The following is a 15,884-nucleotide window of genomic DNA, read 5'->3' as shown; positions in this document are numbered from 1 at the left end:
TCAACGAGGGCGGCCACCCCTCTCCTTCTTCCTACCGACTCGTCAGACCGTAGACCGAGCCGGGTTTGCTCCCCGTGAAGAAGGAGCATGAGGCCATGGCCGCCGACAAGAGACCACCCTCAAGTGGGCAAAGGTGGACTACATATGCGAGTAGATGGAGCGCCAGCACCGGGCCTTCGAGAAGATCAAATCTCGGCGCCGCGGACGTGAGGACGGCAGCGTGTCATCGTCGACAGCGACGACGAGGAGGCGCCCGGGTCGTCCAAACCCCCGCGCATCGGCGACGCTGGTCAGGGGTGCAGCAGGGACGGCGGCGGCGACTACACCCGGTTCTATAGGCTCCTTGGCATGTAGAAAGCGGGCGACGACGTAGTAATGTCGTTTTTAGTTAGTTTTAATTTATGTTTTTTAGTTTTTGTACAAATATAAATGAAATCGTTGAGTTTGGACGAATTTTATGTCATGTTTGGCCGATTTCCTTTTCAAAAAAGGGCGTCTGTGGGCGACCTGAGGGCGGCGGCTAAGAACCCGATCGGCCCCACGCCGAAGTTATCACCGGTTCATCCCCAGATGGTGCTTTTTTCTAGCCCCTATGAGGCCGAACGGCTGGAAATGCTCTTAACACCAAAGCACAATCTCTGGCCAAAAATTTATGCAGAGCAGAGCCACAAGAGATTGCTTTCGCATTAATCCAGGAGAGTAGTGCAGCCAACTATCGCATTCATGCCGGTTTCCCGTGAAATGGGCAGAGCAGAGGAAGGTGTATATCCACATATCACAGATACTAACTACTCCAGTGGAAAGAGGAAATGTGTGTGCACAAGTTTCAGCAATTGACCAGCCGGCTGATAGATACCACTTGTGGATCAGTCCGCCGTCGGAAGCTGGATAACTGGAGAGAAGGCTCAGGCCAGTTCTGTAACATGAAGTTCATGACATCGGTGTGCGACATGCTCTGATTTCTTGGTATCAGCTCCATACACTCCTTCGGCTGCTCAACCTTATCCTTGAGCCGCTTTTCAACGCAGAGCGTGTATTGTTGCATCTGGTTCTCGCATACCGGCAAACCTTGTCCAGGAGTTCAGCGGTGCCCTACGATCAGAATGACAGCTGAATAGGAGTTCAGCGGTCCCCTACGATCAGAATGATAGCTGAATCAGATGCGTCCACAGAGTTGTTACCGTAAGTTGACAAGGTTTGGCAATGTATATGTGTGATTGATAGCATTGCTAAAAAATTCATGGGGGTCGTCGTCTAGTAGAGCGGCACAGCACGACTCGTACCCCAGAACGACTCGTCGAGTCGAAAACCTTGGAGTACCACCATCATGATGGGTGCTTGAGCTTCCTTGACCATGTGCGGATGTACCACCTCCCGGGTCATTCGATCTAGCTGATAGATGCGTCTGTAAGCATGAGATAGTAAGCACAACTCTCTATATATGCTAGGAAGGGCAGGCAGTAATGGCGATTGAAAGGTATGAAGAGAGCTCGATCACATGAGTGTGTGGAGCACGTGGAGGAGGAAGGCTTGGCATCGATGGCGGACTTCTGCCGTGGAGAGCATAAGGACTCTGCATATTATTTTCAAGGTGGCAAGGTTACATACTGTAGCAAAGACGAAGGTTTGTAATGAAACTAACACTCCCTCTTGACTATTATGGGCAAGAATTAACCTGGAATTGCTCCTGGTAGAGAGCTCGTTCTGCCTCCAACCTCTCCTTGATGCCTTGACTAATCCTCTCCTCGATGGCTTGACTCTGTGCCGCCAGCATCTCCTTGAAGGCTAGACTCAGTGCCGCCATCCTCTCCTCAAAGAATTGATTCTGTGCCGCCCTGCTCTCCTTGATGGCTTGACTCATCCTCTCCTCCAATAATTGATTATGTGCCGCCCTGCTCTCCTCGATGTCTTGACGCTGTGCCGCCCTTTGCTCCTTGAAGAATTGACTCTGTGCCTCCATCCTCTCCTCGAAGAGTTGATTCTGTGCCGCCATCCTCTCCTCGAAGAATTGATTCTGTGCCGCTATCCTCTCCTCTTGCCTTCTCATGGCTTCCTCCCGTAGCCTCCTTTCTTCCTCCATCCGGGCCTACAACATGTAATCGCAATCTCATCATCATTGCAATGCAGGCATGTAAGGATCGGCAAGGATGAATGGAGGAGAGCTAACCTCGAGTTGGGAGATCCTAACTGAAATAGCATGTGGACGAGGGTGTACAGAAGAACTTGAACTCGTACTTTGAGCTCGGATCTGAGAGTGGGAATGGATGATGTCTCGATAAGGCCGTTGCCAATCCATAATCAGACATATATAACATAAAAAATAGGCATGCGGTGTAAATTATTTTGTAGTATGTTTTTCGCCACCAATTTCAGTCCACAACCAACTACAGTACTTCATTTCAAAATACCAGTAACAATCTAACAATTGAGACCGGGAAATGGCAGAGGAAATGCAAGATAGTACTAATTTGGACATAAGCTAAAAAGTGCAGTGCCGCGCATATCCATCCCATGACATAAAGTCTAAGAACTAGAGATGGAATACTCGACAATGTAACTCTTGGTTGTATCTCTTTGAGGCAGAACCTTCAATGAACAGAAGCGATATAACAGAGGACCAAGCAGAGAAACGGCAACCTCTTTGAGGTAGCAATCGTTCCAGAGATGCACCGACGAGTAGAGATTGATGATGTGCCTGTGCTTGAACCTTTCACTGCACTGAGGGCACTGTGAACAGGTAAAAGTAGCTTAGCAAGGAACTCCAAATGAACACGAGCATGGTAAATTGCTAAGTAAGCAGCCTCCCATGAACACATCTGCAGTCTGCAAGATTGATGCTAAATTAATGATGATCATGTGCCGTAGTACCTTGGCGCTGGTGTTGCCGCCGCGGCGTAGCCACCTCTCCAAGCAGGATCTGCCGTAGACATGTCCACATGGAATGCAGCTGCATCAAGCACAGATTTTTCTTCAGAGACAACGAGGAATTTATTCAGTGAAGGATGCCCAGATGTGGTGAAATGTACCAGATGCGGTGAGCGCCGTAGGAGGCCCAGGGATCCATGCAGATGCAGCAGGTGGCCGCCGCCCGGGGACTCCCCTCCGCCTTTGGGCCGCCGCCCACGCCGGCCGACGCAGCCTCCTCCTCCGCGCCCCCGGAGGCCCTGTCCCCGCCGGCGCCCTCCCGCTCCTCCTCCTCCTCGTGGTCCTCGTAGTACGAGCCGCTCTCATCGGATTCGTCGTCGCCGTCGTCGTAGGAGTTGTAATCGGAGCTCTCGTCGTCGTCGTCGTAAATCTCCTCGTCCTCTTCGCCGGCCGAGCCCGGCGCGGCGCGGTTCGCCGCTCCCCTGACTAAGTCCTCCGCAGCCTGGCGAGGCGGTACCTCTCCGTCGGACATCTCAGCGTCGGAGACCTCCGCCGCCGGCGGCGGCCGCGACGGCGAGGGCGGCATGGAAGTGGGGTGGAATGCGACTCTGAAGATGAAGAAGCTTCACGCGAGTGAGAATCGGTTTATTCTGGGCCTTTTGGGCAACGAAAGTCGACTGGGCTACATGTATTTCCGGGACTGCAGCCCAACAACCCAGTACTAAGGCCCAAGAGCTCTCAATCCGAATTATAATGTTTTCTCATGTTAAAATAGTATCTGGGTTTATAAGTTTCAAAAAAAAGTATATATCTATACACAGATTTTGGCTACGTAGGGCAATATTCAGAAGTATCAATATATTCTTTAAAAAAATCCACATGTAGTACGAGCTGCTCAAAAAAAAAACTTTGTTACGAGATATTTTATCATGGGATCTCCTACTGAATTTTCACACATACATAGAATTTTTATGCGTCCACATCGTTGCATGACACAGTTCTACACACTCCTGAATTTGAAACACAAGCAGTACAAAACTAGATAGCAATTTGCTCCCACTCAGTGAGGTTCTTAAAACCTGAACCGAAAATCCATTCACTGATGATACACTCAAAGTTTTACATATGACTTGTAAGTTTTCGATGAAAGATAGAATCGTGGCACGCAAAGTTTCCTCCTCAAATAGCAGATACAGGTCTCAGATGAGCAGAACAATACAGTACATAGTAGAAACAGAGAATCAGCAACAGAAGCTTCAGAGGTCACTAAGCCATCAACCCTGAGGACAATATTTAGTCATGCCGCAGTCAATATTCTTCATCCGCAACATTCGGTTACCGAGTGCCATCCCTTACATACACTTAAGCATCAGTGCAAACCGACCCTTCAGCTACTTGCATCTTCATTTCATCCTCACCCTGCATTACAACAGCAAGAACCATTTTGATATGTCAATGGCGTTTCTTGTGTATGTTCAGAGTTGGAACTAGAGGCCTGCTACAAACTGAACTACATTATCCTACAACTGAAAGTGCTCAGAGAAGTTTTCTTTTTGGAAGCAAAAAGTGTACAGCTGAAGTTCTTGTCCCACATATATGCATTCCACAGGTTCATGCTAAAAACACCACATGTGCACGACTTATTTTCGTAACATCAAGAATGTAGTATCATGACAAAACTACTAAAACTAAACAGGGACACTTGCCAACCCGAATGTATCATGATAGAAGTTAAGAATGTATGCAGAGTTGTGCATGCATAGTAGGTAGTAGTACTGCAGCAGAAATTGCCTCACTATTTAGCAGACATTAGTGTGATTCCAAAATTGCTTAGCTGTGACTTATGTTTTAATGACCAAACTGCCTACAATGTTTTTTAGTTACATGTAAGGAGAAAATTGCCAAAGGTGTTGTCTAATCTGAAGATAATATTATGTCTACACAAAAGGATCATTTTATTACTGATAAAATTGATCCTAGTCGCTCCCGAATGGCCAAGTGCATGCCACATTCAGCACGGCATGGCCGCAAGATCTGGATGTAGTAGTAGTGGGGTTTGCACATTGATCGAGCACGTCATGCTCATTGTCAGTTCGGGAGCGCTGATCTAAGCTTATCTAGACCAAGAGCAGAGCAAAACACAAGGGACATTTGTGCTCACCAGATGCGAACGCCACAGGCTCCACTTCCATCCCATGCTACTCGTCGTCCTCCTCCTCCTCCTCCTCCTCGTCTTCGTCGTCCTCCTCCTCATCCGAGTCCTCGTCCTCGTCTTCGTCGTCGTCGTCAGAGTCTTGGCCTTCGTCCTCCCCCTCCTCGTCGGAGTCTTCGTCTTCGTCCCCTTCGTCCTCCGAATCCTCGTCTTCTTCGTCGTCCGAGTCGTCTTCTTCGTCCTCATCCTCGTCCTCCTCGTCGGCCCCTTCTCCGCCCTCCGTCCCCCCCGACCCCGACGCGGCACGGCTCGCCTCGGCGCCCTCGCCGGCAGGCGGGGCAGGGGCTGGGGCAAGTGGCGGCGCCTCTCCCCCCACCATCTCGTCGTCGGAGGCGTCCTCCACCTCGACCTCCTCCATGGCCGGCGGCGGCAGCTGCGGCGGCGAGGGAGGCATGGAGCGGCGGCGGAGTCGACCGAGATTCAGATTTCAGGGGGAGCGAAGGCAAAATGGTAGGTGGCGCGCCGTGCCCAAGGACATTCCATTTCCATTTCTGGGCTTCACGGCCGAATAGAGAGAGAGAGAAAAAAAAACTACGTGGGCCCAACAACTCAGATAGTATGTTTTTTTAAGGTGACAACTCAGAATATGTAAATGTTGTAATATACAGAATTTTTGTTCCTTTGGCTTTCTACCTTTCTTCAATAAGAGGTACACAACTACATGATGTCAAAACAAATCTCGAGCATAGAATTAGCAGGGGCATGTCCTTTCCATTGCAGGGAGCTCTTTGATGTATGGTAAGGAGACGCGTGCACGATGCCATTGATTTTTTGCTCAACACTTGCAACCGTTGGTCACCTAAATATTCGAATCGAGAGGCGGCGTGTCATCGCCTAGAGGAGCGGAGGGTGTGCGCGGTGGTCGGCGGCATCCGTGGCGGCGACGGCGCGGCCGTGGAAGCACGTGACAACTACCATCGGGGAATGAATGAGTGGCCACAGGTTGCTTCAGAGGGGAGGGGGGGGGGGTCACATTTTCTAGTGCTTGGATTTCATAGGGGAAGAGGCTAGTTGAATCTAAATATTAGGACATGTGTTTTTGTTTTGCATAAATATACATGGATAGTGTGTAGTTTGTGGAACCTGAGAGAGTGGGTTTTTATCATGTGGTGTTAGTTCGGGATAATGTGGGTTTTAGGGATCTTTTATAGTTAACCTTAGAAGCAAAACCTAATTTTTCAATTTTCTTTACTTCATGCAATTTATTTCTATATTTAACCCATAAACCACGAGGCTTTCTCCAAGACCAAAAGCATGGTTGTGGGTAATCATCTTGGCGAATCATATTGTTGAGAACATGGAGATTGGGTGCAATAAGCTTGAGGAGCTCAGCAAGCTCACACTTGATATGGACATATGGGGCGGACGATTTGCTCATCCCAGACAAGATCAACTATGAGTTGCTGGGTCAAAGAGATAATAAGAGCACACGAACAAATTCATTACAACAACTCGAGTGACTGATGACCTAATCTTCAATTGAAAATTCTCGTGAAATAAAAAATTGATATGGAAATATGGTTGGTGGAACTATATTTTGCTGATGTAATCCCAACTCATGTTCCAAATTATATTTTTCTACATAAGCTTTCACTTTCATTGCATCGAAGCAGCAGTACATAATCACAACACCAACAACAGATGTGAAATACATGGTAGGAGCAAGGATCAGGAAGAGGATGTGACAAAAAGGAAAACAATCTATCCATGCATAGATGGTGAGAATCATAGAGGAAAAGACTATCACATGTGCAACTCCTCTAATGCAACTAGTAATACAGGGGGGGGGGGGGGGTGGAGTACCCCTCCGAGGGTTTTTGTGAAGCTGAATGTCGATGCTTCTTTTGATCATGATCTACTTCAGGGTAGAGCGGGGGTTGTCCTTAGAGATGACAAAGGAAGGTTTATAGTTGGTGGTAACTGGAGGATTGATTGTTGTGCTGATGTATTGGCAGCTGAAGTATGGACTCTAAAGTTCGGTTTATTCCTTCACAGAAGGCAGGTTGCAATCGCCTTGTTGTTAATTCGGATAACATGGAAGTGATTCATATAATGAACAATGGAGGACACTCGGTAGGAGTGGCGGTTGCAGTTTTCGATGACTGTTATTTTTTGGCTTGTGACTTTCCTCTTATTAGATTTAAACATTGTAATAGGAAGGAAATAAAGTAGCTCATGAAATTGCAAGGCTAGCAAATTTTTCAGTCACTAGGGATTGGTTTGAGGAGCCTATGAATGATATTGTACCTCTTTTTATTGACAATGTAACCGTTATTTCTAATCAATAAAGTTTTAGTTTATTTAAAAAAAACCCGTCACATGCGCACGACAATGCATCACTGAGCGGTTGTAATAGCTAGAGTAAAAATGAGGCAAAGAAGTGGAACATGGTAACAAATCATAGTTAATTCAGCTTAAGTTACAATAAGCGAATGACAACAAATAAATCTTTATGGCTTTTCTAGGATTAAGAGTCATATCTCCAAGCGTAAGACCCAACACTAGCGGGCTAGCCCATTTAGCGTGATATTCGTTGCCCGCTTTTAGCGATTGTTGTATTTTCGATCAGTCCAGTTTTCTTTGTTTGTTTTTGTGTTTCAGTATCTTCTTGCATTTTCGTTGGTTTTAGTTTTTTTTCCTCAGAGTTCTTTGTTTTCCCCCTTTTCCTCATTTTATTTTTCGCTTTTTTTGTTTTCTCAATGTTTCTTTTAGGTTTTTCTTTCTTTCTTCATTATATTTTTGTATTAATTTTTTTCTTGGTTTCTTCTTTTCTTCATGGCTTCTTTGTGGTTTATATCAGTTTTGTTTTTTGAACTCATGTCTACCATTTTCTCGGTACATAATATTTATTTTAGGTACACATGAAGCATTTTTTTGATACACTTTGGACATTTTTCAAAACACATGATGTACGTTTTTCAAAAAATACATGTTTTGAACACTTTTTTAAATACACAATATCATTTTTAAAATACATGTTGTACATTTTTAATGGCCATATTTTCAAAACCTACACAAATAATTTTTACATTGTATATTTTTAAAAAAAAATCACAAATATGTTTTGGAAACAAATGAATATTTCTTTAAAACTTTAATTACATTTTCTCACGGAAATAAACATTTTTTACACTTTATAAACATTACTTTGAATCGCCATTTTTAAAATATCACGTACATTTTTTAATGGTACAAAACATTTTTTAAATTACGCCACCATTTTATATTTTACATTGTATACGATTTGTTTGAAAATTGCCGAAAAAGATTTTTAGAACTCGTGAAAATACTTTAAAATTTAACTTGGATTTGTTTTGAATGCACGTAACATTTTGTTGTACATTGTATAACCATTTAAAGTGGCATGTTATTTTTTTAAAACAGGTGACATTTCTGGAATGTCACAAAGATTTTTCATGCGCATGTTAACATTTTTCTATACATGTTTGACATTTTCAAAAGCATTTTTAATATTTTCAAAATGTGATGTTAAAAGTTTGTTTACACATATATACATAAATGAACAAATGCGGAGAAAAAGAAATACATTGCGAAGGAAAAATTTATATTTATAAAGAAAAACAATACTCAAAATATAAACCGAAAAATGAATATAAAAATGTGAAGAAAATATGAAAAATCATGGGTTCGTCCATGTCTCCCTTCTAGCGAGACAGAGCAACTGCTCGTGTGAGGTGACGTAGTAGTGGGCTGGCCCAGTGGTTCGTTCCCTTCCTTAGTTCGTTCCACTTTTATTTTTTTACTTCTTATCAAAAGAATCTAAAATACATATATTTCTAAAAAATACTTATGTCTGAATTTTTTTTGTGCAGTGTTAAACAAATATTGGTGCAACTTTAAAAAGTGTGGACAACATTTGAAATGTTTTGGCATCGAAATAATTGTAACCTCAAAATTTTGGATCTAGCACAAACTAATTTTGATGTATCTTTAAACTAGGGGTGGGGGGGGGGGGGTCATTAAAATCCAAAATGTCAGCGAGGTCCAATTTTTGTTAAACATTTGCAAACATCATGTCCTCACTCTGTAAACCCTCCCCAATAGTTATGAGAGAGTGTGAACAGCAATTCCACATGTGAATGAATGACCTTGCATTCAAGCCGAACCTTGATGAATAAAAGGGGATGTATCTAGATGTATTGTAGTTCTAGATACACCCCCTTTTATCCATTTTGATGACAAGTATTTCCGGACGGAGGGAGTACGTACTGTTTCTTGATGAAACGAATTATTCATCTAAGATACCACCTTTGTTCTCTGCAGGTCATGATCCAGCTTGGCACGCAGGGGTCAAGGTCACAAGAGCATTACATGTCTGCAGAGGGGCGATCTTCCAAAGGTGCCAAGTCGCCTTGCTGCTCCAAATGCAGCTTCAGACGTCACAGGGAAGAGCACCTGCCTGCACCAACCCCACAAAAGCGGGCTTCCATGATTGATTTACTGTGTTGTATGTTTGAAATTCAGACTGGTAACTGAAAATATCCGATGTTTGTCGATTGAAAGGAGCACCCCATTGATCTTTGATGGGTTGTATATGTCCTGTACTTTTGTCACTTTTGTCCCGTTTGCAGTTAAAAACCTGTAAACCTGTTAAAAATCTAGAGAGGCAGGCTGGCCGATTAAAAAGAAATATGGTTCGTCAGAAAATCTTGTCGCAGAGTAAAACGGCTCTCTTGTTCTCATAGGAACATGATGACCGAGTCAATCACATGTCCTGCACATGTGTGGACGGGGATTGTAGTTGTGCCCGCTCTGCTGTGCCGACTCATCTACGTGAGTTGTCACTATTTATTTGCTAACAAATACGGACGACTGTACAACGATCCCAACAGAAATACGGTGGCTGCATACCCACATGACACTGATCACGACAGGGACAGACGGATGGGATAACGGCCTCCAGGTAGCTCGGCCACCAAAGTGCATTTTCGTCAATCTAGCGATAAGATAAGTATATATAGTATGACAGGACTTTAATCAACTTAATTAACAGTGCATGCATCAGTCAGCTATCAGCTGGAGTAGGCAGTTGGGGTACGGTTAAGGATGGAAGTTGAGGGCAATTCTTCTCAACGAACTCCACCAGATCCTTGGGCATCACACCTTCTTCTTCGGCCATCTTCTTTATCCAATCCTTCATGGACATCAGGTTAGCACTGGCCGTGGCCAGCTCTTCCTTCAAGCTGATCATCCGAGTCAGCACTACATTCTGTATCTGATCCACCACGTCATGCAGGGCTGTTAATCGCGTAGTGGTGGTCTTACCCTGGTATTTGCACTGTTCGAACACATCATCCAAGGCCTTACTAACATAAACTTTCACTTCCCGCAAATTAAAAAACTAGTTATTCCCTTAAACTCATCTATGTGCGCGCCAAATGTTACCCACATAATTTATTTGATGACGGGAAAATTCTAGGTATAGATCAGAAAACAGTGTAGTGGTGCCGGGTTGCTTCAAGTTTAAGTTGGAAATAAATGCAATTTGCTACTACTTTATATATACACCGATAATCAAGATACACCATCAACAACTGAGCGCATATAGTAGGCTCACTGATCAATAGAAAAACAAAATTGAAAATAAAAAAGATGACACTATCAGCAAAGTAATACTCCCTCTATCCCATAATATAAGACGTTTGTTGACCCTAAATGTCAAAAAAACGTCTTATATTATGGGACGGGGGGGGGGGGGGTATAAACACAAACCTAATTTATCCTTGGCAATTATCTAAATCGTTGAAATTCTAAACATATAATACCAATCCATATTCTTGATCAGAAATAATATATGTTACTTCAAAACCCATAAGAATTACATACAGGAAATCCAATATATCTAAGTAGTTTATCCTCACTAATTATAATTCTCTCAACATGCATGCAACTATGCCAACTCATCATGTCAACTTGCATGGAAAAGATCAATGCTAACACACACTTATCTCAACAGCAGTTGTGCCAACTGATCATGCCACCATACATGGGAAAAGATACACCTTAACTTCCACCATGCATGCTATTCATATTCAATAAATATTCCATAACTATTAAATAAGTTATACATATTTTAATGTCAATTCTCACAATCAATCCAAATATTAATGTTTCATGCAACTAACTATACCATTGAAATATTTGCAACCAATTCCCGTAGGTATTGATACGTCTCCATTGTATCTATAATGTTTGATTGTTCCATGCTATTATGGTATCAATTTTGGATATTTATTATGCAGTTATATATCATTTTTTGGACTAACCTATTAACCTAGTGTCTAGTGCCAGTTGCTATTTTTTGCTTGTTTTTGGCTTTTCAGAAAATCAATACCAACGAAGTCCAAACGCTACGAAACTTTTTGACAATTTTTTCGGACCAGAAGGGACCCTAGAAGCTTCGGGAGAAGACCCGAAGTGCCATGATGCAGTGAGAAGCCTGCCAGGCGCACCCCAAGGGGGGCGCCCCCCAGGCTTGTGGGCCCCTTATGGCACCTCCTGATCTAATTCCCGCTCTATAAATTTTCAAATATTCCCCATACATTAGAGAGCCGCCCCCAAATACTTTTTCTGCCGCTGCAGTTTCTGTTCTTCGAAGATTCCATCTGGAGACCTTTTCCGATACTCTACCGGAGGGGGAATCGATCGCGGAGGGCCTCTACATCAACCTTGCTGCCCCTCCGGTGATGTGTGAGTAGTTTACCACAGACCTACGGGTCCATAGCTAGTAGCTAGATGGCTTCTTCTCTCTCTCTCTCTCTCTTTGATCTTCAATACAATGTTCTCCTCGATGTTCTTGGAGATCTATTCGATGTAATCCTTTTTGCGTGTGTTTTTTGGGATCCGATGAATAGTGGGCCTATGATCAGATTATCCATGAATATTATTTGAGTCTTCTATCAACTCTTTTATGCATGATTGTTATAGCTTTGTATTTCTCTCCGATCTATCCGTTTGGTTTGACCAACTAAATTGATTTATCTTACAATGGGAGAGGTGCTTTGTGATGGGTTCGATCTTGCGTTGGTCAATCCCAGTGACAGAAAGGGACATGACACGTACTTGTGTCGTTGTCATTAAGAATACAAAGATTGGGTTTATTCATATTGATTGGATTTACTTTGTCTACATCATGTCATCTTGCTTAAGGCGTTACTTTGTTCTTTATGAACTTGATACTCTAGATGCATGCTGGATAGCGATCGATGTGTGGAGTAATAGTAGTAGATGTAGGCAGGAGTCGGTCTACTTGTTTCAGACGTGATGCCTATATACATGATCATTGCCTTGGATATAGTTATGATTATTCACTTTTCTATCAATTTCCCAACATTAATTTGTTTAACCGTTGTATGCTATGTTCAAGAGAGATGCCTCTAGTGAAAACTATTGCCCCGAGGTCTATTTTAATCGTATATTAAAATCCAAAAAAAACTTGCTGCAATTTATTTATTTTTATTTTGTGTTTTTGTTTATCTATCTATCACTACGAGATTTGGTCCTTGTAATTAACCGCCAAGGGATTAACAACCCCTTGCTTGCGTTGGATGCAAGTATTTGTTATTTTGTGTGTAGGTACTGCTAACAAGGTGTTGCGTGGTTCTACAGGATTGATAATCTTGGTTCTTAACTGAGGGAAATACTTATTTCTACTATACTGCATCATCCTCTCCTCTATGAGGAAATCGCAACGCAGCTCACAGGTAGCAGGTATCATCTCTCTCGAAACAAGCTCTCGCGCTGCTTTTAGATAGAGCACAAACCAAAGTACATGGTCAGACAACATAAGGTAGTAAGGAAGCCCTCTAATAAAACCAAAAGAATAACCAAAACCAAAAGAATAACATAGGAGGCCTAAATATAACGAGACAACACACCCTAGGAAACGGTGCTAAGCGTCACTGATATTGAGTTTGAGACAGACAACAATCTTCACCTAGAACCCTGGCATAGAGGAGAATGACAACGACATCCTCAAGAGGAGATAGGGAACCGCGATGGTGACACCAAAGCGTTGAGCTTTCAATCGGTAGCTCAACCGTGCCACCACGAGGCAGCCTAGGACAACTGCATCGAGAACATGCCTCCAGATTCGGATCTAGGCATTGCCTCTACCAAGCACACAGAACAAGCTCGAGCTACCCGCCGCCACACACACCTTGTCTCCCATACGACCAACATGCATGGCCACCATCGCCGCCATGATGCCTGCCAGAGAGCCAACCATATAGGCCGCCAGGTAGGATTCACGCCCCAGCATCCATGGTAGGAGGCACCGACACATGTGTCCCCCGCCAATCTTGGCGTGCCTGGGGGGGGGGGGGAGGGTGAAACACGACCCAGTGACTGCCGACGGTCATCGTCAAGCGAACCCCGACCATAGCCTTCTGGTCTTGGCCCTTGCTAGCTTGCACGATGCCATGCCCATGGCCCTCGGCGTCGATCCTCCAATGACGCAAAGGTGTCTCGACCACCATCACCACCCACTGTGCCCATGAGAAGAGGCACGACACTGCCCACAAGCACCTCTCGGGAGGCACTCAACCTCTCCTACCTGGTTCGACAGCCCTGACCTGCCTCGAACCCAGATCTGGCCCGCCCAAATGTGAGCCCTGGGTCAGCGACACCGCTGCCATGCATTCAACCGGTACCGTGTCTGGCACCAGCCTCGGCCCATGTGTCGCCCGCTCGAACCCGGGAGAAGAGAGACCACCACCAGCTCCATGAGCCACCTGGTGGCATCTGACAACCAGCACCACGCCATTGAAGTTACCATACGCCCGCACACCCCTGCCGCCTCCACACTACCTAACGCCAACCACAACTGCCAAGGCCGTCGCGACCGTGACGACGCCCCAAGTGACTACCACGAGCCAGCTCATGGCACCTGCCAAACCGGATCTAGGCGGAGTAGCTGGCCGCCTTCGTGACTTGCTCGAGCCCCAATGTGCCCAGCCCTCTGCGACGTAGATGAGCCACCACGGCCTCTCCTCGACCAGCACCACGCGACCACCCGGATCCGGTGGCCCACGCCGAAGTTGCTACTGAACACTAATTGTGCATTAATTAGATGACATGATAATATAGTTCTTTAGTTGCAATTGGTCTTCAGTTGCAAGATTTAAGAGGAGAGTCAGTGTATACTTAAAGTTAAATTTTGCAAGGATCCAACTAAATTGGTGTGCTTGTTTGATCTCGCAAATGGTACTTTCAAAATGGAAACAGATCGTATGAACCTTAATTCCATCTGATAAATCTAGTACTGTTTAGTTTTATCACGACAAAAATTAATTTTGAGCATGTACGACCAGAAGGTAATAACGAAAGAGGCATAACCTGTATAGTGCCGCACCCGTCCCCCAAATTTGCTGCCGTGTATAGGTTGATAATAAGCTTGTCCTCAAACTGCAGCTTACATTGAGGGCACTGGGAACAAAGATTTGATATAACTTAGGAAACAGATCAGCAGTGCTCTCAGCATAACGCATACACATATGAAAAGGTTGAGAATTATGCATGTGGTGTACGTACCTTGGCGCTCTCCTTACCAGCACTATGCAGCCACTTCTCCAGACAAGATCTGCCGTACACATGTCCACAAGGAATGCAACTGCGTGTTTGGTAGCAGACAGGAGACCGACGATCAGTTGTTTTCCCCCCAAATTCTTGCTGGTTCGATCTATCATCATGTGCAAAATATGTAGGAACTAATTCGTATAGTACTCACCAGATGCGATGATGGCCTTCGCAGGTCAAGGGCTCCATACACACCAAGCATGTGTTTGTGTTCCCCGCCGATGGCTTCTCCTCAACAACGCCGGCAACCTTGCGCCACAGGGCCTCCACCGTAGCCTCCAACTCTGCTCTCTGCAACAACACAGGGCCTCCCTCCTCACCAGAGCCGAACTCAACCTCATCGGCACCGAACTCGGACTCGTCTAAGTCGTAGTCGACCATATCATCATCGAAATCCTCCTCTTCGCCGTCATCACCGTCGCTGTTGTCCATATCCTCTTGCTGATCATTTCCGAAGTTCACCCCCTCGCGCCCAAACAAAGTGGTGCGGTTCGCCGCTGCAGCTCCGTCGAGTACCCCTGTGACGGCGGCCTCCGCGGCCTGTAGTGGACTCGGCGCCTCTCCGTCCACCGTCTCCGCCCTCACCTCCTCGTCCTCCTTAGCGGGCGCTGGCGGCGAAGATGACATGGAACCGGGAAGGGGTTTCCGGAACGTCACGATCGCAGCGCCGCCTTGTGCTGAACTCTTCTGGATGCGAGGATCGATTTCATCCGGAAGGACTGGCTAGGGTTTGGATACATATCTCTTTTCTTTGGGGGGATTGGATACAGATCTTTAGGGGGTGTTTGGTTCCAGAGATTTTTTTTGTGTTGAGACTAGAAAAAATCGCTAGCAAACCAAACAAGATGGAACTTTTTTGAAACTTTTTGGTAAAAATCCTTAGAAGCACCTCCTTGAGAGTATTTTTCAAAAAGTCCTAGAGACTAGAAAAAGTCCTAGGACTAGAGAACCTACCACCACCTTAGCACCAAAGCCGTCAATAGTCGGGCAAATACCCCGCCGTTAGATTGGTGGGGATCGATCACAATTTTTTTCAGGTCTCCATCTGTCACAACTCACACCAATACACAACAAATTCTCCTATGAGAAACCATACAAAAACTATCGATGGCATTTGCATACAATGTTAAAATAGATTGGAACATTGTAGACGAACGCCGATGTATATGCCTGCACCCCTTCTTTAGAAGTAGATCTAATTTTTTATGTG

At 44.9% G+C, this 15,884-nt stretch overlaps 3 protein-coding genes across 4 annotated transcripts; all 3 read right to left on the bottom strand.

Moving 5' to 3' along the window:
- Positions 1-649: 649 nt before the first annotated feature.
- On the bottom strand, positions 650-3,487 carry LOC123106159 (uncharacterized). Of its 2 annotated transcripts, XM_044528380.1 has the most exons (8): positions 3,027-3,486; positions 2,869-2,947; positions 2,638-2,727; positions 2,168-2,248; positions 1,676-2,086; positions 1,499-1,573; positions 1,284-1,405; positions 650-1,133 (listed from the first exon to the last, which is right to left on the bottom strand). In XM_044528380.1, exons 1-8 carry the CDS (start codon positions 3,449-3,451, stop codon positions 1,082-1,084), a joined length of 1,335 nt encoding a protein of 444 aa, XP_044384315.1. In that variant the 5' UTR covers positions 3,452-3,486; the 3' UTR covers positions 650-1,081. The 2 variants fall into 2 exon arrangements, with proteins under 2 accessions (XP_044384315.1, XP_044384314.1); XM_044528379.1 differs by lacking the exon at positions 650-1,133 and having other exon boundaries at positions 1,149-1,405; positions 3,027-3,487.
- Positions 3,488-3,929: 442 nt separating this feature from the next.
- Positions 3,930-5,555, bottom strand: LOC123106158 (nucleolin). Its single transcript, XM_044528378.1, has 2 exons — positions 5,027-5,555; positions 3,930-4,284 (listed from the first exon to the last, which is right to left on the bottom strand). The coding sequence occupies exon 1, from the start codon at positions 5,469-5,471 to the stop codon at positions 5,064-5,066; it is 408 nt and encodes a 135-aa protein (XP_044384313.1). The 5' UTR covers positions 5,472-5,555; the 3' UTR covers positions 3,930-4,284; positions 5,027-5,063.
- Positions 5,556-9,983: 4,428 nt separating this feature from the next.
- On the bottom strand, positions 9,984-15,444 carry LOC123108538 (E3 ubiquitin-protein ligase RFWD3). Its single transcript, XM_044530314.1, has 4 exons — positions 14,826-15,444; positions 14,630-14,708; positions 14,435-14,524; positions 9,984-10,424 (listed from the first exon to the last, which is right to left on the bottom strand). Exons 1-4 carry the CDS (start codon positions 15,299-15,301, stop codon positions 10,104-10,106), a joined length of 966 nt encoding a protein of 321 aa, XP_044386249.1. The 5' UTR covers positions 15,302-15,444; the 3' UTR covers positions 9,984-10,103.
- Between the last annotated feature and the right edge of the window lie 440 nt (positions 15,445-15,884).

Source organism: Triticum aestivum, chromosome 5A (assembly GCF_018294505.1).
Source record: "Triticum aestivum cultivar Chinese Spring chromosome 5A, IWGSC CS RefSeq v2.1, whole genome shotgun sequence".
NCBI classification, from domain to species: Eukaryota; Viridiplantae; Streptophyta; class Magnoliopsida; order Poales; family Poaceae; genus Triticum; species Triticum aestivum.
This window is presented reverse-complemented; position numbering and strand designations above follow the sequence as displayed.